The sequence below is a fragment of the Lupinus angustifolius genome, unplaced genomic scaffold (assembly GCF_001865875.1).
Source record: "Lupinus angustifolius cultivar Tanjil unplaced genomic scaffold, LupAngTanjil_v1.0 Scaffold_28_47, whole genome shotgun sequence".
NCBI lineage: Eukaryota > Viridiplantae > Streptophyta > Magnoliopsida > Fabales > Fabaceae > Lupinus > Lupinus angustifolius.
In genome coordinates this window covers 7143-28236 of record NW_017720544.1, presented here as the reverse complement: position 1 = coordinate 28236, position 21094 = coordinate 7143, and the positions used below count along the sequence as shown (strand labels likewise).

General features: G+C 28.8%; 2 protein-coding genes and 1 long non-coding RNA gene across 5 annotated transcripts; 1 reads left to right on the top strand and 2 right to left on the bottom strand.

The window, feature by feature from the left end:
• Positions 1 to 804: 804 nt before the first annotated feature.
• Positions 805 to 1499, top strand: LOC109338541 (18.5 kDa class I heat shock protein-like). Its single transcript, XM_019575804.1, has one exon. It carries the CDS (start codon positions 820 to 822, stop codon positions 1288 to 1290), a length of 471 nt encoding a protein of 156 aa, XP_019431349.1. The 5' UTR covers positions 805 to 819; the 3' UTR covers positions 1291 to 1499.
• Positions 1500 to 9261: 7762 nt separating this feature from the next.
• LOC109338548 lies at positions 9262 to 10258 on the bottom strand. Its single transcript, XR_002106562.1, has 4 exons — positions 10170 to 10258; positions 9921 to 10041; positions 9793 to 9834; positions 9262 to 9508 (listed from the first exon to the last, which is right to left on the bottom strand). It is a non-coding gene; the product is annotated as an uncharacterized LOC109338548 (long non-coding RNA).
• Positions 10259 to 11785: 1527 nt separating this feature from the next.
• On the bottom strand, positions 11786 to 13109 carry LOC109338545. Of its 3 annotated transcripts, XM_019575813.1 has the most exons (4): positions 12548 to 13109; positions 12270 to 12353; positions 12105 to 12178; positions 11786 to 11977 (listed from the first exon to the last, which is right to left on the bottom strand). In XM_019575813.1, exons 1-4 carry the CDS (start codon positions 13001 to 13003, stop codon positions 11947 to 11949), a joined length of 645 nt encoding a protein of 214 aa, XP_019431358.1. In that variant the 5' UTR covers positions 13004 to 13109; the 3' UTR covers positions 11786 to 11946. The 3 variants fall into 3 exon arrangements, with proteins under 3 accessions (XP_019431358.1, XP_019431357.1, XP_019431356.1); XM_019575812.1 differs by having other exon boundaries at positions 12105 to 12353; positions 12548 to 13108; XM_019575811.1 differs by having other exon boundaries at positions 11947 to 12353; positions 12548 to 13108.
• Positions 13110 to 21094: the final 7985 nt, after the last annotated feature.

The following is a 21094-nucleotide window of genomic DNA, read 5'->3' as shown; positions in this document are numbered from 1 at the left end:
TATTATCTATGGATATCATGTAGAAGTATCATTGTCATACATATGTTGTATTATATTCTCCAACAATTTTATTCAACAAGTATCATTGTCATACAGATGAAGATGATATGTTCCATTAATTAAATGAACGAGTTCTAGTTCAAGTAAAAGGGATTTGATCGCTTAATTGTATATCATGTTCGAATCTTAAACAAAGGTTTATGTCAAAAAAACTTGCTTAGGCGTTAGGCGTCTTATTATACTTGGTAAAGTTAATCTTTTGCTGAACATGGAGAGGATACATCTTCTTAACCCAAAAAAAACATATGTCACTTATAAGTGAGCATTTTTACCTTGTGTAAGTTTTACAGACAAGTATAAGACATAATACTTCTGTCTCATTTAGTTACTACGTAGAAGCTAAAATCACACATAAAAATAAAATTGAGGCAAATAAATTCAATTAAACTTAAAAACATATGGACCAGCGTTAAAGCCTTTTTATGCCACTGTTTATGAAGACCTTCATTGTTAGCCCAAAAAAGCGATATTTTGGGCTTTGCCTGTAATAATGCCATGAAATCATAGAACGGTTTGATCTAGAGACTTCTGGTGCTAGAATCTCATCTTCTAAAATCCAGAATGTCCCCGATTTTTCATATACTCAGAAAGAAAATTAACAAAAAAAATAGGACTTTCTCGAAAGTACCACATTACTCCTTCACCTTCCTATATAAATATATTACATGCCTTCTTCCACATCGTCAAACAAAACAAAACAATACAATACATTGTGTCTATACATCCAACAATTTCAATTCACAGTTTCATATAGAAAAAATGTCACTCATTCCCAATTTCGGTGGCAGAAGGAGCAACATATTCGACCCATTCTCCCTTGACATATGGGACCCATTCAAGGATTTTCAATTTCCGAATTCTGTATCTGGTTCATTCCCAAGTGAAAATTCAGCATTTGTTAGTGCCCGTGTGGATTGGAAGGAGACCGAAGAAGCGCATGTGTTGAAGGCTGATATTCCAGGACTGAAGAAAGAGGAAGTGAAGGTTGAGATAGAAGATGATAGAGTGCTTCAGATAAGTGGAGAAAGGAATGTTGAAAGAGAAGATAAGAATGATACATGGCATCGTGTGGAGCGTAGTAGTGGTAAATTCTTTAGAAGGTTTAGATTGCCTGAGAATGCTAAATTGGATCAAGTTAAAGCTGCTATGGAGAATGGTGTTCTTACTATCACTGTTCCTAAGAAAGAGGTTAAGAAGCCTCATGTTAAGGCTATTGAAATCTCTGGTTGAACAGATTATGTAATGTTATTTCTCATGATGGGAATTGTGTGTTTCTCTTTTGGTTGAGACTTGAAAATGTTGTGTTTCTCTTTTAATTTCTTGTAATGAGTGTGATGTGTGTAGAAATGATATCTTGTACTATGAATTGTAACGAAGATATCATGTAATAATGTGAATAAACTTTGGTTTACAGAAAATCTTAAGCTGTTACTTTATGTAAGTATTTAGCATGTAACTTGGACAAAAGGTATGAAGTAATGCAAACTTAATTGATAGAATGCTTGATTGAGGTATGCAAGTAGTAAATTAGAAATTGAATGAATTGCAATGAATATAAATATTTCAATTCGGTTGAGGTATGCTTGATTGAGATATGAGAAATCTCACAGTAAATCCATGGATGAATTCAGAGTAAGAATGAGCTTGTAAAGGGATACAATTCAAATGATTCCAAAAACAAAAGAAGGTGCATCATGATAGAGTAGGGGGGAGAGCAACTAGTAGAATGTTTTGTAACAGACAACGCTCCATCTAGCCAGCACTAGCATAGTGAGTGCAGTGAGTGTTAAATAGTAATTCTAACATAATGAATAGAAGACAACAAAAGGAAATTATGTACTAAAGATAAAAAAGGAAATTATGTACTAAAGATAAAAAATAAATTTATGTGAACTGAGAGGAAATAATTGAAAATTTAAATTATTTTTTATGTTTTTTTATTATTTAATTATAAATTGTAATTAAATATCTTTATTTTTATAAAGATTAGATTAAGATTTGTTATTTGATACATATTTTTCTTATAATATCCTTTAATTTTATCAAATTGTGATCCATATTATATGAATATGTCATTTTTAAAAAATATTTAGAGAAAATGATGTATATATTGATAATAAATTTTTAAGTATCATTAACTTTAAAAATACAAATGAAGGTAAGTAATATATTGACTATAAATAGATTTTTATATCGTCTATACATAAATATTACAATCAAATTTGATAGTCCTTCGTACACGTGATTATATATTTCTATATCCCTTTAAAAGTTTTAACATTTTTTTAAGAATTCATTCACTTGCTCATTTTGTTTTTAAGAATTCTATTAACATTTATTATCAAATCCGAAAATACTAATTTAGTTTTCAATTGACTTACTCATTTTGTTTTCCTTAAACAATATTTTTAACTGTTGTTAACACATTAAATAAATGAAATACTGGTGTATTTAATATTGAGTGAGATCCACTTACTATACTTTCCATCCTAACCATTATTTGTATGGACATTTAATGGTTTAGATCTATACATTAATTTAAATTATTGAATTTCCATAGAATTGAAGGTTAGGATGATGTGTAAGTTTAAAAAACTTACTCCTCCTCTTTAATATTATCAATACATAACATACATTTATGTTTTGTTTGGTTGAACAAGAGAAAATAAGAAGAGAGAAAGAAGTGAGAAAGAAAGAGGTGTGAAAGAGAAAGAGGAGAAATTGAGTAGATTTTAGTAATGTTTGGTATAAGAGAAAAATGAGAGAAAATGAATAGAAAGAAATATTTTCTTCTTTTTCTCTTTTGTTTGGTTGGATAGAAAATGAGAAGAGAGAGGTGATATTATGATTCAAATGACAAAAATGTCCCTAAAATAAAAAAATGAGAGAGATAAATGTTATTTTATTGTTAACTAACAATAAAAATTATAATTTAAATGATATATTCTATTATAATTTCAATTGACATTTTTAATTGATATTTTTATATTTAAAAGAGAATTATTTATATTAATAGTATTTAAAACTAAGAAGTATATTAAAAAAATTGGAGGGCATTTATGTCAAAATTTTCATCTCCTCTCATTTTCTCACCAATGGAGGAGAGAAAGATTTTTGTGTAGGTCCCACATGCTTTTTATTCTCTCATCCCTTTCTCTCTTCTCAACCAAACAAGATAAATTATCATTTTCTCTTCAATCTCTCTCTCACCCTTTTCTCTCCCTTCTAATTCCCCTCTACCAAAGAGAGGCTTAGAGGGAATGACGAATAACATATATTAAATGAGTTGTATTTGATGTGTTAATTCTAGATTTTGATTATGATTGTTGTTTTGATAGCTACCAAATTGGCATTCTAAAGATCTTGGTGTTATCACATAGTCCCTTTTCAAAAAAAATTGTCACCAAATTTGTCCATTGAAAATTAAATTTGTTGAAAAGTTAGCCCATCTATTAATAATATGTCAATAGAGGGACTAATTTGATGACAATTTAATCTTTAAAAGTTTAGTATGTTGACAAATCTTATTAGTTAGGTTGACAATAAATTTAACATTTAAATGACTAATTCAGTCTCAAATATCTTTGAATGACTAATTTGGTGACATATATAATTTATAGAGATTATTATGTTGAAAATTTTCTTTACAGATCTAAGCCGGTGGATAATGTATATGATAGCAAATTTCTTTTGAAGAATTGAGCTTACAGAATTATAATGTTTGAAAGACCAATTTCAATAGTGACTTAATTAGTAATTTAAGTAATTAAACATTTAGATCTTTTGAGTAATAAATGATTACACTACGTCAGAGTTGCAGTTCAACAATGTATATTTTTAATGTATAACGGTGCTTTCATGCGCTTTCTATTTGACCACAATAGTATATTGTCATGACTAATAACGCTTTTCAAACGTTGTTGTATTGAATATATACCACAACCCATTACACAAAAAGTTATGTCATATATTGCATAAATATAACAGTGCATCGTATACACAACGATGTCATATATGTCTTATATAAACAACGCATTTTATAGGTATTACTAACATCGCTTATTGTTGTATTGCATATATATAACAACGCATTATCAAAAAAACGTTATTATATTATTCATAAATATTCTCAAACAACACTTTAATACAACAGCGTAACACACATATAATGATGTTGTATTAAGCATGTACAACAATGTTGTATATAAAAAGCGCAGTTGTATTAATCCTTTACAGAAGCACATGTCATAGCTTCCCCTAGAATTCATTATTGATTTGTAAAAATTAATATTTGCATATACATTTATTAGCAGCAAAAACATTCTCAACAAGAGAGATATTTATACATTATCAACAACACATATACATTAATACATGTCAAAAGTTTGTTTTATAAACATCAATACAATACAAACTACAAACAATGAATATCATGTCAATTATGTTTTGACAGAGTACATAATTATAAATAAAAAAATTATGTCAATTACAAAGAAACAAAATTATACAAATTACAAACAATCAAAATTAAGTTATAATTATACAAAAACTACTTGCATCTACTTTTTTATTTTCTTTGATTTTTTTTTGGTTTGTAAGATCATCCTTGTTTGGAGGAACATATTGATTCACCCAAAGTCCTTTATCGTGATATATAAATCATCATCCGTAGTTGGTCTGCTCTCACACGACTGATATGTCCCAAAAAAGATCATCTTCACCAATATCTTCATATTTTTTGTTATCAATATTATTGACGATTATTTGGTTAATTAAAAGAACAATGTACCATTTCATATCAGGTGAGTCACAAACATAGAATACATGTTGAGCTTGTGATGCTAGAATAAATGGCTCATATTTATATGTTGGCATATTAAGATACACCTGCATGAACTCTAAATCAACAACTTAAAAACCATTGTTGTTATCAACCCACATACAATAAAAAACAGGCACCCGAAACATTATGTAATCTAATTCTCATATTCGTTCGATCACCCCAAAGTATGACATGTTCGCATATATTAGATTTCTATCTTTTGCATTTGACATGATTCTGATATAGGGTTCCCGACACTATAACTTTAACATTTTTAACACTTCGAGTTGTTGAGATCTACCGTCTGTCTTTTTTCTATTCCTTTTAACAAAACTTCCCTTTTTCTTTTGCATTGTATTGCTCTCTTTTTGGTTATTTTGTGTTTTCTTCCTCCTCCTATCTTTATCTCGTTAGGTGCCATGACAAATTGTAAAAGGCGACATAAGAAAATATACAAAACTGAATGAACATGAACATACTCCTATAGAAACACATACTTTTACTGATAAATAGAACGTAGAGTGAACCACAATATTTATAGATATGCAACCAATAATATTTCAAGAAACGAAAAGACGCGTAACCACTCAATCATTAATATTTCAAGAGATGAAGAGACGCATAACTACTCAACCATTAATATTTTAAGAAATGAAGATATGCATAATCACCTAATCATTAATATCTCTAACACTTAAAAAGTCGTATACATTTAACAACGCATAATTAAGAAGGTGTTGTTACCATGTCATCTTCAATAACGCTTATTCAACACTGCACTGCGAGATTGATGAACATTATGAACATTATTAGCGCTTCCTATCACATATGTTATTAAACATAACTCATTCAAGTTAGCGTTAACGTTACTGATGTACAATAGCGATGTTACCACATTGACAACTTTTGTTTTAGTATACGCCGTTGATGTTCTTTCGTCTCGTTTTTAACAGCGTCGTTCAATATTACGATATTTGGCTTAGTGTTAATTGAAAGTCATTGGTTTATGTATAAATGATATTTAAGATTTTATACTGAAATTGAGAAATACATTAAACAACATTTAATCCATAATAAGAATCGAGACATTTTTTTCAGTTTCTTAATTTTTGATGACAAATTAATTTTTGAAAGTCTAGCATGTTCACAAATCTTCTTAGAAAACTAAGTTGATAACCAAGTTAACATTTGAGTGGCTAATACGGTCTCAGATGGAGAGTTTACAAAATATTTGAAAAACTTATTAAGGTAAGTAACTAAATATTCAAATATTCTGAATCAGAAATGATTAATTCTAAGTCAATGGTTTATATAGAAACCAAAAAAAGTATAAAATATTAAACTTTAATATTTTATTCATTTAGTAGTATAAAATATTAAATCTTATTTATATAGAAACTAATATCTTTAAATCTTATTAATATAGAAACTAATATCTTGTTGGGAGTAACCATACATTATGAAAGGATTAGTCTTTCAAAGATTATAAATGAGCTTATTCAACCAAGAAGTTGAAACATCTATTAATTAAGATAATTTAACACGTTTTTCCCTATATATATTACAAACAAAATGCAAGCCTTCCTTCATCTAAGTATGCGTGTCTTGTAAAAATTAAAAATGCCATCCATATTCTATGTCACCTTCTTCCTTACACTTGGTTTATGTAATGCTTCTATTGGTTCTACAAATGAAATAAGCGTCCAAATTAATCTTCCTCCTAGTTCATTCAAAGTGCATTTTAATTGTTTAACAGGAGGAAGTTTTGAAGTAGCAACTAGTGGTTCTTATAAGTGGAATGCTGGCATTGGAGAGAAATGTGAAGTAAGATTTATTCATTTGGAGGCTTCTATTATTGCACGTGACTCCAATGAGGGAGGTCGTCTTTCTCAATGGTTGATCCAGTTGGATGGTTTCTATCATAGTTCGGACATGCACACTTGGTGGAAAAAGGCTGAATGGAGATATTGACCATTGAAATCTCTGAAAAAAATGATGTCAAGGCCATTGAAATCTCTGGTTGAACAGATTATGTAAAATTATTTCTCTGTTGTGAGAATGGTGTGTTTCTCTTTTGGTTGAGACTTGAAAATGTTGTTTTTCTCTTTAATTTGTTGTAATGAGTGTGATGTGTGTAGGAATGATATCTTGTACTATAATTCTTAAGAAGATATCATGTAATGTGAATAAACTTTGGTTTACAGAAAATCATAAGCTGTTGCTTTATGTCAAGTATTTAGCATTTAGCTTGGACAAAAGGTATTAAGTAATGCAAACTTAATTGCTGGAATCTATGAATCACGGATATGTAGATATTTGTGTCAGATACAATACATATCCGATACGTCGACATGTATTTTAACTAAAATATAGGATACGATACGTTCAGGGATACGTGTATGAAATTATAAAAAACACATAAAATATGATAAAATTACAAATGTAAATCAAAATATCCAAAGTAAAAAATATAATGGAAATTGAAAATCATAGTCCTCCGTAACAAATATATTTTATCATATTTTATTAAAAAAGAATTTATATATCTTATATTTAAAACAAATTTATATATCCTATATTTTATTAAAAACGAATCTGATACGTGTCTTGATATTTATTTATTTTATTTTATTTTTTTAATTTTTGGATACTCTACGAGTATGTATTATTCACGAATCTTAGCATATATGTGTCGGATACGTGTCAGACACCAAGTTGTTTGAAGAATCAGTTCTTCAGATGCTAGAATGCTTGATTGAGATATGTCAGTAGTCAATTAGGAGTGCTACTACAAACTCCTAAAAGAAAACAATCTCTTTTAGTGAAGTTTTATACGTCTATAAGGTTCAAGCCAAAAATCCAGCCCACTTCAAAATCCATGGATGAATTCAGAGTAAGAATGAGCTTGTAAAGGAATACAATTCAAATGATTCCAAAATCAAAAGAAGGTGCAACACGGTAGACTATACTTAATGATAATATGAACTGAAGGGGAGCAAATCTGCTGAACTTTGTGTCACTTTATGTACTAAGAGATATGATTGAATATAAAAATATTTAATAATTACAATTTTAACTTAAATAATTTTTTTCAATCTATCATTGAAACCAACTCCTCTCTAGTACTGGACAGTCCAATACTGGATTTTAAGAGAAAACAATAACTATAGTTTATTTTATTAAAAAATGAGTTAAAATTAAGACGGTTAGATTTTTATTTTTATTACGTGTCATAATCTCAAAATAGTAATGGACTCTCCAATAATAGAGAGGATCCAACTTCTCATTAAGGAGGTCAAAAGACAAATCAGAATCCCTAAACAAGGCTATGTAATACTGTTTGTTTGTGGAGACCACTAAGATGACACTTCATTAAAACATCCCGATAGAAGTAGTTGCACCTTGTTGTTGGATCACAACACCTCCGCCCTTTCCACTCATTATCATAACTCACAAATATACGACATATTATTTTCTTCCCGAACTTAATGCATATATGGCTAAAGACAAACACGTACTATATACATCCAAATACTAGGAAATGACTTATTATGGGTCTAGCTAATCTTCAGTATCTTCTCAGAAAGTGGATGGATTCGAGCTTTGCTTTGGTTACATGCACTAAAGTCCTAATGTGCCAAAAATGTTATAGACATAATTTTAGTATGGAACATACTTCTCTATATCTCTATTAGATATTGATTTTTTCTTTCATCAACTCTATTTTGATGTGGTATGTAGGATACGTTAATCATCTTTCGATATTGTTCTCCCTCAAGAAATTATAAAACTAATATGCGTTATGTTCTCCTTCATTTTAAATAATTTTTCATTTACAAATAGTGTAAATTAGCCAATATTTTTTATTTTGTAGGATTAACATGCTTTTAAAATGTTTAAGGATTAATAAAGGGAGAGAGATCTAATTGTTTGGTCCAAACAAAGTTGAATTACAATTTTTTCATTTAAGTTGTAAGAAATGATCATTTTCATACTTAACTATTGTGTCAAAATTTATTTAGTTATCATTTTAATTACACTTATCACACATTTTATTTAAAATATTACACATAACTTTTTTATATGGAGGGATATCAATGTAGTGTACGTATATATCAACTATGGTTTGTATGCATATACAAAAAAAGAAGGAATTATTTATTTAATTTTATTAAAACTAATAAAGTGTAAGTGTAATTTATATGAAAACTTGATAACATCCCTCTCAAGTGGATAAAAAGCCCATAGATTAGTCGCAATTCTGTTCAAACCCACCAACAAAGATTAACAACAAGGCCCCACCAACAATAGGATAAAACAAACTTAAAAACTGCACCAGATAAACAATTAACAATCAAAACTAACAGAACCAAAGATAGATAAGAAATCCAGCCAAACTTTGATAGAGTCAGTTATTTAAAGGACAACTGAAGCAAAACTAGCATATTAGTCTGTATAAATTCAAACACGAAACAACTAATGAACTTATGTTGTCCTAATACTTAATGATATATTAGAGAACTGAACTATTGAACATCTACGTTCAATAATTCCATATCATGATAGCATGTACTACAACAAAAAGCCTTCTTGGTTCTAACCATCTGGAAGTGAAGGACTTTCTCACTGCATCAAAGAGAACATTTAGAAGGGAGAAAAGATTAAGGAGATCACTTGTCTCATATGGTGTTTCACTCTATGTTTCAAGCGAATCAAAGTGTTCAATTTTATTACATTTTGCTTTTAATTTTTTTATTTTATTCACATATTAATATATGATTGGTTTGTGACATGGAATGAGACACCGTTAGAGACAGGTGATTCTCATCTCATTAACTATAAAGGCATCAATAGAAATTAATGAAAATTTAGAGACATTCATATTTTTTACATTTTTAGTGAAATCTCACCAGCTTATTGTCTTTCTTCTCATCTTCATGTAAGGACAATTCCTATGCCAAAACCCAGAATGTTGTTAATGATGTTTTCATTAAGATAAAACTCATTTTCAATCGAAGATGATATATGTTCATCTTACCTCCTCCTCATACTTGCCAATACGAGTAGATACAAAAGAAATCAGGGCATCATAGTTAACGTCGTCTTTCAAAGAGGATTGGCCAGCATAATGTGTGCGACAAATTGGACATTCACTGTTACTGTAGTAAAAAAACAAGTCTAGACTATTCAGAAAATTAATATAAAAAATTTGCAGCAAATAAACCATACCACCCCAATTGTAAATATGTGAGATAATAATGTTGATAGTGAAAGTTTGAGGACAAACCAAAGACGCATAGATTTCTCTATGCATTCTCCGCAAAAGCGATGCAGACATTCCTTTATGGCTTTGGTTTTCTGAATAGTGTCTGCATAAATAATATGATAGTTAGGAAAACAAATTTAGCGTATATGATGCTACATTTATCATATTTTCTACAATATCATCAAAAGCTAGTGCGTGACCAAACATGTTAACAACAAAGTCCCTACGATCTAAATTAATTATTGGAGTAAATATGTAAGAAAATTGCCGGTTTGTCGGTATACACTATTTTGGCATACAATACCTCAATACAATTATTTTTCCCTCATATTCAACATTTCATTGAAGTTGTTAATTAATTCTCATTTACTTTTGCCACCTTCTCTCCTTTCCCTCCCTCCCTCTCTCTCTCTCTTTCATTGTTTCAATTGATTTTTTTTAAATACACCATCATGATAAATACTTTTGAAAATACACCATCTAGATTTATCTATGTTTGCACTCCATTATCAATCACCAGGGTTAGATCCATAAATTCTACGTTTTAGGAACGGCACATCTAACTTATAACATTTTATATATATATATATATATATATATATGTGTGTGTGTGTTTTAAAAAATGAGGATCCTTCTGAATGAGATAAAGTTCACATATCTGCTTTATTATTTAGTTAGTTATATTTTAGCCTTATTATTATGTATAACATGTATTAGTCCGATACATAATGATAAGACTACTATATTATACTCAAAACAAACACAATGATAATACATTTTCCATTTTTGCTTTTATCCCTCTTTATCTCCCTTATAGTACTCTTTCCCATTTATTTCTAACAAACAAAATCTGAGTGTTCAAACATGCGATCCACATATTCCTTGGCATCTATGCACACTGTCTTATAACCTGGAACTGAAAGAGCAGGTTATCCAATTTCTAGCTGTTGTTTATTTGGTAAAACTATCTTGGGTTAATATATAGGGTGAACTACAACCTTCAGAATAATACCAAAACCTTGTCCTTTATTAATAATTAAGCCTTTTATTCCCATAAACACAGCTACAGCTAGTAATGTAAACATCCAAATGTAGATGTAAAGAAATCGTACCTAATCAACTTTGATGGCATAGCTAGCCTTTGTCTCAATTTTCCATGCATCGAGTATGAAAAGATTTAGCAGGCAACGGATAGTATAAGTTTAAATTACAATTTTCTTGGATTGGAGCATATTAATGTCATATTATAATCCACACTATTCCTTGGGACGTGCTTAACAGGGTTATTCTTTTTCTTTTGCTAAGCAAAGAAATATATAGCAGTTACTAACTCAATACAAAAACAAAGAAAAACTAATTGGAAGCAAGAATACAAGATTTCGGGTTCAAACACCAATTAGTAAAAGAGAAAATATTAGACTTAATATTAGCTGAAAACCTAGTCCAAGATCTAATCTAAATAATATTGAAGACTACCGTTCTAAACTATACAGGAAAGACCGAGGAATATATTCTAAACCCCTAGATAGCAATTATCTATTAAAGAAATTTTGCATTTCCAAAGCACTTTGGCTGACATGAATTTTGCACAATGACACAAGATGTGCTCTACTCGAACCTAACAAGACATATACAAGAGATGATCAGAAAAGAAAACAAAAGGAGGAAAAGGAAAACAATCCCTTATGAGATCGAATTCCTTCCACACCATCCATGCATATGATTCTCCTCCCTCCATCAATCTTCAGTAACTTCCACTGCAACAGCGTCGGTAACAATTAGTAAAATGAACTTTATATCATTCCCATCCCTTTCCCTCCGTGTCCGATCTGCAAAACACATAATGCAATTGAATGGTAACAATCAATAAATTGAAATGTTGCTAGACACAGGTCATATATAGGCACTTTCATAATTGAACTAATAAGTTATCTGATAGAAGAAGCAATTGCTTACTTGTTACTATGAACTTCATTTTCTGATAGAGATGGTTGCAGAAAACCAAAGTGGTCTTGCAATGAGAATCTTCCCTGAAACAGCACATATAAACCATGTTACATATGACTTCGAACCAAGTGTAAAATCTTCAATAATAAAAAGGAGGGAGAAAAAGGCAAGTACCTCAAAATAAGTTGCTGAGAAACCTTGTGAGTAATCAACCATACTCTCTATTGAAATTTGTTGGTTGCTCACACTAATACTGTTCTGAGAATTTGTCAAGAACCATTATATTTGAGTAACATAATTGTATTCTAGGCCTATACTATAAATAGACAAAGAACCATGCTCTTGTACATTTTAATCGTACAGAAAAAATGCATTCAATTTATATTGTGTTTCTGTTTCTAACACTTACAATAGGAGAAACGTTAAATAGAAGAATGAAAGGTGAAACTGACCATGGAGAAGTCAAAGAGAGGAGAGCTAGCAGTGTCATCAAGAAAAGAAGGTAAATGTTGTTGTTGTTGCTGCAGCTGCTTATCTTGAAGGTGTTGGTTTTCTTTAACTTTCTTCTTCTTTTTACTTCTTCTCTTGGATGCTGCTTTAGATGCAGAATAGAAACAGCCTGGATTAATATCTTGTTGTGCATTGAAGTTATTGTAAGACTCATCATGTTGAGGGAAATGTGGAGGTCCAGAAGAAGCGTCAGAAACCATAGACCAGTCTTCTTCTTGATCCTCCTCGCTTTTGGATTTTATGTATTTGTCTTCTTCATCATAAAATCCATTATCATCATCGTCATCTTGTGCACCAATAAATGGAGAAGGGTTGTGGTTGAGGAAAGAGTTATTCAGGTATATAGTCCAACCAGACTCACACCCGCTACTGCATTCTGAAGCAGCTAATGCATTCATCTTCCTCTAAGAGAAAATCTAAAACCGGTTTTTCTCTTATTCTTTATTTCTACTATATAGGAGTGAGTCTTCAATTTATGATGAAAGAAAGTGTGGTGGTAAAAGGATGAAAAGAGTTATACGTGTATCAAACTCTCTCGTACACGACCCCTATTATAAGCAAAGCGTCACGTGCAATTAAAAAAAATATTGCATTCCAAATTTTGGCTTTTAAACATATAATATATTTGAATTCATCAATTTTTATATAAGATGTCAATTTTGGATTTCTTAATCGGCACTTTTAAGATATTCATTAACATTCCACTCAAAGATATATATTATTTGGATGACACGATAAATCTTCAAGGTTTAATATTAAATGAACTAAAGTGCATAATTAATAATCCAATAATTTTTACTATTAAGTGTGGCAATGTGTATATCCTCTCTAGTTAGGGCATATATAGTATAGGGTGTTGAGTTTTGTCTTCAACACCAAGTTGGATAAAAACTGAGAGAGAATGGATAGGTAGAGAAAAGCAAGAGGAATGCTACAGTAGTTTTGTTCTCAATCTGCTTCTCTGCTTCATTTCACATGATAAAGACAGCGAGGCGCCTTGTACCTTCTTAACAAAAATGGTTACACGTCCATTTCTACTTCTTAATTACACCCATGTGATAGAGGTTATAGGGTTTGGGGTTTAACCCAATAGAAGCCGAGTGACAGTAAAATATGAGTTCGAGAAAGTATGAACAAAGAAAATAATAGAATGCTTATTGGTATCTGTGACTGTGAGTTTAAGAAAGTATGGTTTAAGGTTTAGGAGAGTAGGGCATTTGTTTAAGATTGAGTCTCAGAGAATAATAGTGTCCGTGCGTTTGAGAGACAAGAGTTTGTGAGGATACGAAGGCTATTAGAAAGAGAGAAGGGTGTTTTTGACTTCTTAAAAATTTGGGGTACAAATTAAAATGGAATATTATATTTTTAATCCCCATCGGTCACGTACACCAAGTATAACCTGAATTGTCTCCTCAACAAATGAGACTGGTAAAGAATGAAGACCAAATATTTGTAGGAGAGGCTCCTGTCTTTTCATTTCTCTGTCAATCATGTGTGTTGTGTCGGGATTAAAGAATGAACAACATAATTTCTTTTTTTCATCCCTCATCTTAAAATCAATTAGTCATGAAAATGATGGGTAAATAGTGAAACATCTTTCACTTTCACAAAAAAAAATATTTTTTATATTTTCTCCATACACCCTCCTTCTTAAAATTACGAAATAGGTACTGTTTTTTCTTATTTTCTGAAAATATTTTATAAAAAATAATTAAATATGATAAATATGATAATTTTAATGATTGAAATAAATATTTTATTCTGTTCACGTAAATATATTAAGTGAACTAAACTTTACTTTTGATGTATGAGGATGACATCTTTGACACCTATGATAAACAAGAGAGAATAAGTGAGGAAAGTAACCACACATATTGCACAAAGAGATAGAAATATATGCGCTGATAGTATATGAGTTTTATAAATTATCATTACTTTTATTGATTATTGATGTTTAATTAATATTGTTTTTCAGAAAAAATAATGTAAATAAATAATGGATAAATATAAATTTTTTAACTTTTAATATATAGATTTCCCTGCATTTTTTGTAGCATTTATTCATTGAGAATGCAGAGAAAAATGTGGTGCTTGTTTTTTAATGTGAGTCACATCCTCGAAAAGGTAACAACGAAACCCATTTTTATTATAAACAGATTCTGTTGTTACAATGCATGCAAATACGGAAAACAAGAGTGTAAATTTGATTGGGAAGAGTGCAGTTGAGTGGGATTTTATGAATCCACATGCAGTCACAGTCACATTGACGTTCACAGTCACATTCACATTCACTCTTCTTTACTCACTCACTCTCCTCTACTCGCTAGGACTGATTCACATCGGCATGTGGCCACGTGTGCGTGATAATATTCATATGCGAACTTCCACATATTCAAACACATGTCTGCACGTGCACACGCACTTCTATCTAAATCCCCCTTTTCTTAAAACTTTAATTTCACATGTCTTTTCTAAAACCAAATCCCTTCACTTCTTCTTTTCCTTTTTCTTCCTCTTTTTATTGCCTCTCATTATGCTCGTAAATTTAGATATTCTATATCCAACTTAATCAATAAAAATTTGACAAAATATATTATTAAATAAAAACTAAATTAACTTTTAAATTTGACATTATTGTATCTTGGAATACAATACTTGATTAGTTTGAAATAGAGAAACATAGTTATTTTGGCTCATCTATTCTATAATGATGGCCCAAAAACTCATTCCATGACCACCATTATAGATGCTCTAGCATGTTGAGATGTAGAATATGTTTACATTAATTCTACATTGTTATTTTTCCTTGCACTAGGAACTAATTCCTTCGTTAACAGGTATCACTTTTAACGATCAAATCTCAAACTTTAGCCTTATATAATACTCCAAATTTAGCTTTATCTAACCAATATAATGAATCATTTTTCCATATATAAATACATGTTTTACAAATACACTTCATTAAACTAATTAGGCTGTAAACCAAATGTAATTTTTGAAATATAAAAAATATGAACACGCGATTCTCCTAATATATCACCATAATACTTGATAAATTAAATTTTAAAGGAAAACGCATATGTTTCATTGTCTTGAAAATATAAAATACATTAAAAATTCATTTCTTTAATAATTAGAAAAATGTTGAAGCACGTGTATTAGGAGGATGAGCATTCATAAAAATACATAAGCATGGTTTAGTCATGATTTACCTTTAAAATGTTATTGAGAAAGGACTTGGTGATAGGTGTATCTTGTTGAATATGAGCTATACAATGTGAGCTACGATTCTTATCTTAAAAGGTGTTATTGCACGTGTTGATGGTCAAATAAGATTAGTGCTAAGTCGTACTTAAATTGAACCCAACTTTTTATTTTAACTAATAACAGAAAGGAAGAAGGAGAAGACAAAATTCTACTTGATCTCATGCAGAAGGTAATATAAATACTTCCAACTTCTAAGAAGAAAAATAGAAAGAGGAAGGGTTATCTCTAAGTTTTGAAAGGATTAGAATGGTGATAGTATAAAAATTATACTCACTTCCTCTAACAAAACTCCTCATGGTTACTGGAATATGAGAAGAAATTAATTGCTTTATTTTAAATTATTTATTAAAAAATAAACTAAAACTATATATCTTAAAATTTGATTGGTGTTACGTATCACAATTTTCATTTAGTACTAGACTCTCCGATATTAAAGAGGATCTCAATTTCTCAAAGATACAAAAGACTGAAAAGTCAGAAAAAGTTGGGAACACATTTACTTAATACTCCCTTGTCACATATTTTAATAGTGATAATAATAAGGAAGAGACAGGCTGGACATACAGTTATCGGACAAGGAGTCTTCTGCATGTTGCCTAAGATTAGTATATGAACACCTGAGTGGGTATATAAAAATGTGATCTGACACTCAAGTCAGTATATGAGAGAAATATGGAAGTAGAGATAATATAATGCAAGAGTAATAGAAGTAATCAGTCTAGGGTCACTTTCTTGTTTATTAATGATTAGTGTAGAATTGCATGGAACATTCTATGATAGACATTGTTGGCATTGTCGAACAACTTGTAATGTCATGCTTATCCCAAACAATCATGAGATAATGTATTAACGAAAAAATGAAAGCAAAATGTGGAAATTTTCATTTATTAAGGAGAGAGGTTAAAAGGATAAAAATGGAATTTAAAAATTATATTATGCAGTATTATTATTTGTTTTGGCTTTATTAATAGTATAAATATAGATATAGATAGTAAAGAACTTAAAATATCATACTATCATTAGATCAATAAATTGTTTGCAATCCAATAAAAAATAACTATTTAGTAAAGCAAACATGAATTTAACTGGATAGCAAAAGATATTGAGGGTATGTTGATGACATTATTTTTTCCTCTCTTCTTTATCTTATTTGATTTAGATGATGTTTTTTGGAACTACTAAATATATCATTTCATCTTATATATAAGGAACTAATCACTTTTGGAATATATGATTATCCCTTTCAACAAGTGTCACTCTCAGAAATTGAATCATTACCCTTTTGATTATCCTAGAAATCTAACAATACTTTAATACCACCATATTTTCAAGATTTTTGAATTCCGAGAAAAATAAATTGAATAACATTTTGTGCTGAAGAAGATATGCCAAATCGCATCTCTCTATCAACATTTTACTGATTTTAGGGTTAAAGGTGATTATAGTAGGTTTGCATGCGTTAAAGGTATTTAATATTTTTTCTTGGGGTGCAGAGAAGTATTTAATATAAAATATTAAATATTAAATATCTTTTCTATTGTAATTTACCCCATATTAAATATTTTTAATTATTAAAAAGTAAACATGAATATATTTAATCTATTAAATATTTATTTTTAATTGCCTTTTTTATTACTATTTCATATTAAATACTCTTAAATATTAAATGTTCTATTCATTTAATATTAAATGGTTTTGCTTCACATTAAATGTTTTAATCATGAAATTTTAAAAATTATATATAATTTCTAAATTTTTAATAAAAATAACCAGTGTTGTTAAAACCATACCGGTTATCAAACCGGTCAATGTACTGGTATAGTGGTACAGTAGTTCAACGAGTGGTTCAGTAATTAAACCACATGCCGGTTAAATCGGACATGTCTGCTTATATTTATATATATAAATCTATAACTATTTTTTTTTTAAATAGGTAGATACTCAAATTTATAATTCATATTCATAGTCTACTCAAAATTCACATAAACAAACAACTCTAAGGCTCCAAAAATTCAAAGTCTAAATTACAAAATATATATCAATCTAAAAGTATCACTTAACAATCGCAAAATATAAATAAATGACACATGTTCACAACTCACTCTACAAAACAAATAAATTTGGAGTTTTAACATTTAATATCAAGGAGTCAAAGTTGTCTTATATCGAAATTATATTTTTGCACCAAATCCTATCTTAAGACAATACTCAAAGATTACGAAAATGTCACTGAGATTACACACGAATGTAGGAACCAAAAAGTGTAATTTAAGTATGTCTTGAAGTGTTGAAGAATGGTTGGAAAGATGGGTCACATTGTAATGAGTTTTTAAGTTTTTAAGTTTTTTTCATGAAAAAAATATATGTATAAACCGACCGATTTAGTCAAATACTAATCGGTTTTGACCATTTTTTATATTTGATCAGTTCAACATTTGTACTGTACCGGTTAGGGGTCCGATTTTCTGGTCGAATCAGCCGGTACGGTATGGTTTTTACATCGTTGAAAATAACCATGAAATATATAGTTCTGCTTTACAATTTGAATTTAATATATAAAAATCTATGAAATATATTAATAAAGAGTTGATTTAATAGTGTAAAATTCTACTGAACACTTGAATATTTATTATACAAGCTAAAATTCAAGATTGGAACACTTGGAAAGAGCAACTAAGAATAGTCTCAATTAACACACTTTCTTTCCTTGAAATGTATAGTTTTAATATTAGTTACCATGTCTTTAGTCAACAATTCATACATTCAGTGCACCCAAAAAGAAATCATGTATTCATTCATATTCTTCAATTCTTAGGAGACCTCTCTCAATCTTAAAACCGGTTAAAGTTTTAGGCTATTTTGATGACATATCACATGCCATTCTCAATTTTTTAATATTTTACATTTTAATTATTCGGATATATTTTTTTCATTTACTTATAATCTTTACAGTTTTTATTTTTTAGTTGTAAGGGTAAAGCGCCAAAAGAAAACAAGAAAAAATTACATCAAAAGCTAGTAAATGTTAGATTCTAATTTAATTAATTGTAAAATAAAGACCTATTTTGGTCCTTGAAATTTTGAATGTTCAAAATGATCACAAAATATTAAATATGAAATAAATTAGTCTTTTTAATATTGTTTATGACTCCTTGCAGGACTATTTTTACTCACATTCGTGATTTTTGAGTGTCATTTTGATTTTTTTCACATTCGTGACCTTTGAGTGCTATTTTTATTTTTTATTTTTTTTGCAGTCAAATTGATACACACAAAAATTTATAATGAACAAAGTATTCACTTTTAATTATACGCATATATATATATATATATATATCATTTACACTTTTACACATATGCTATGAATATTTTTAATTATTTTTTGTATATCTAATTTAAAAATTAAATATGCATGCATAATTTAATATTAAATGTTTTTCTTTAAAACTCTATGCCATATTAAATGCTTTAACTATTAAATATCTTTAAGTTTTGAGTATTTAGTAAAAGATAATAAGTATGAAATATAGCTTATTTGACAATATTAATCCGGTAAAATTTTCTATTATGTATGAGTTTAATTTTTCTCAGCATACTGCCAGGTAATGAAAATTGTCATAATTCCTTCCTGTATTTAAAGTGTAATATTTATACATTTATAATATAAAGATTCATACATAGTCAGTTTATCATTTACTTTTTTTGAATTAGTTTTTTTAAAGAGTTAATATTAGTCAACTGAAAATGAAGAATAGATAATACAGTAATAGTATAAAAAATTATCATACTGTTAGTATATATATTTTTCTTTATTAAAATATGTTTAATCCGTGTCATATAGGCCACTTTACCCGACTTTTTTTCTCAATTCTTGTTGCTAAATCAAATTATATTCTAATATGGGTTTTGCTATATATTGTCACTTGGTTATATTTAAGGAACTAAAAATAAGAAATCAATCATAAAAAATGATATACATTTAACAAATTAAGAGTTAAATTTTAGTTTATTATGTAATATTAGAAGGATTTTGTAAGTCATTGCTCCCTGCTCCGTGGGATGAATATTGGATTATTCAGATTTTGACTACAATAAAATAAAATATAAAATTTAAGTTGTCAAATCTTCATACAACAATCCAGATTTAATGAAGTTACCAATTCCAAATCCTAAAAATTCTCAAAAGATTTCACATGCTGATTGTCCTCTCAGTAAAACCTCTTATATTGATATTAATTAAATATGTTGCCCCACTTTGTCTTCAAATTCATGTGTGAAACTGTGAAAGTATAATAATATTTTAAATGAAAGAATTGAGATAAAATAAATAAAAAGAGGGATAATAATATTTAATTATAATTTATAATAAAATTAATTTAGTAATAATAAAATATAAAGAAACAGACTATATTAGCAATTTCACTTCTTATTTTATCCTTCAAATTTCAATAGTATTGTTATCTTTTAGAAGTTGTTTTGGTTTCCCACATGTATCTTCGTGCTGGAGGCAATCCTGTCCGAGCTGGGAGCATTCACAGGTATGTGGGGCTAATTCTCTCAGCAGGTATTTTTTAATCCACAAGACTCGAATGAAAAATATTAATATTATCATTTGTATACTATTTATTATGTGAATTATTTGATCAAGTTTAATAACTTTTATTTATTTGTGTATCATATTATTTTTAAATATTAATATTGATTTTATATCGTCTTTTATTTTAATATATTTCTTTGTTAATAGGTATTAAAAGTTAAAAAACTATAATAAAATTATATATGAGGATAAATAATAAAAATGTATACTTTAAAAAAATAAATTCACATCATTTTATGTAATTTACTCTTTAAAAAATATTTTTTATTCTTTACTCAAATGAAACAAATTAATTTGTATTCACTTTTTAGATAATCTATTTAAACATAAACATATTAAATGTGTTCTTATCTACTTATACTTCTTTTTGGTTGGAGTGGTTTTAAAGTTGAAAGAAGATAAGAAGAGAAGAAATTATATTTCTTCTTTGTTTGAAGAGAAGAAATTATAGTGGGTCCCATCATAATTTTCTTCTCTTTTCATTAGGAGAGAAAGTGAGAATGAGAAGTTTAAATTTGTAAAATACTATTTACCCTTACTTTCTTAAAATTATAATAATCACATAAAAATTGAAAAACACTTAATTTTGCATATATTTCTAAAAAATAGTATTTAATGTATAGCT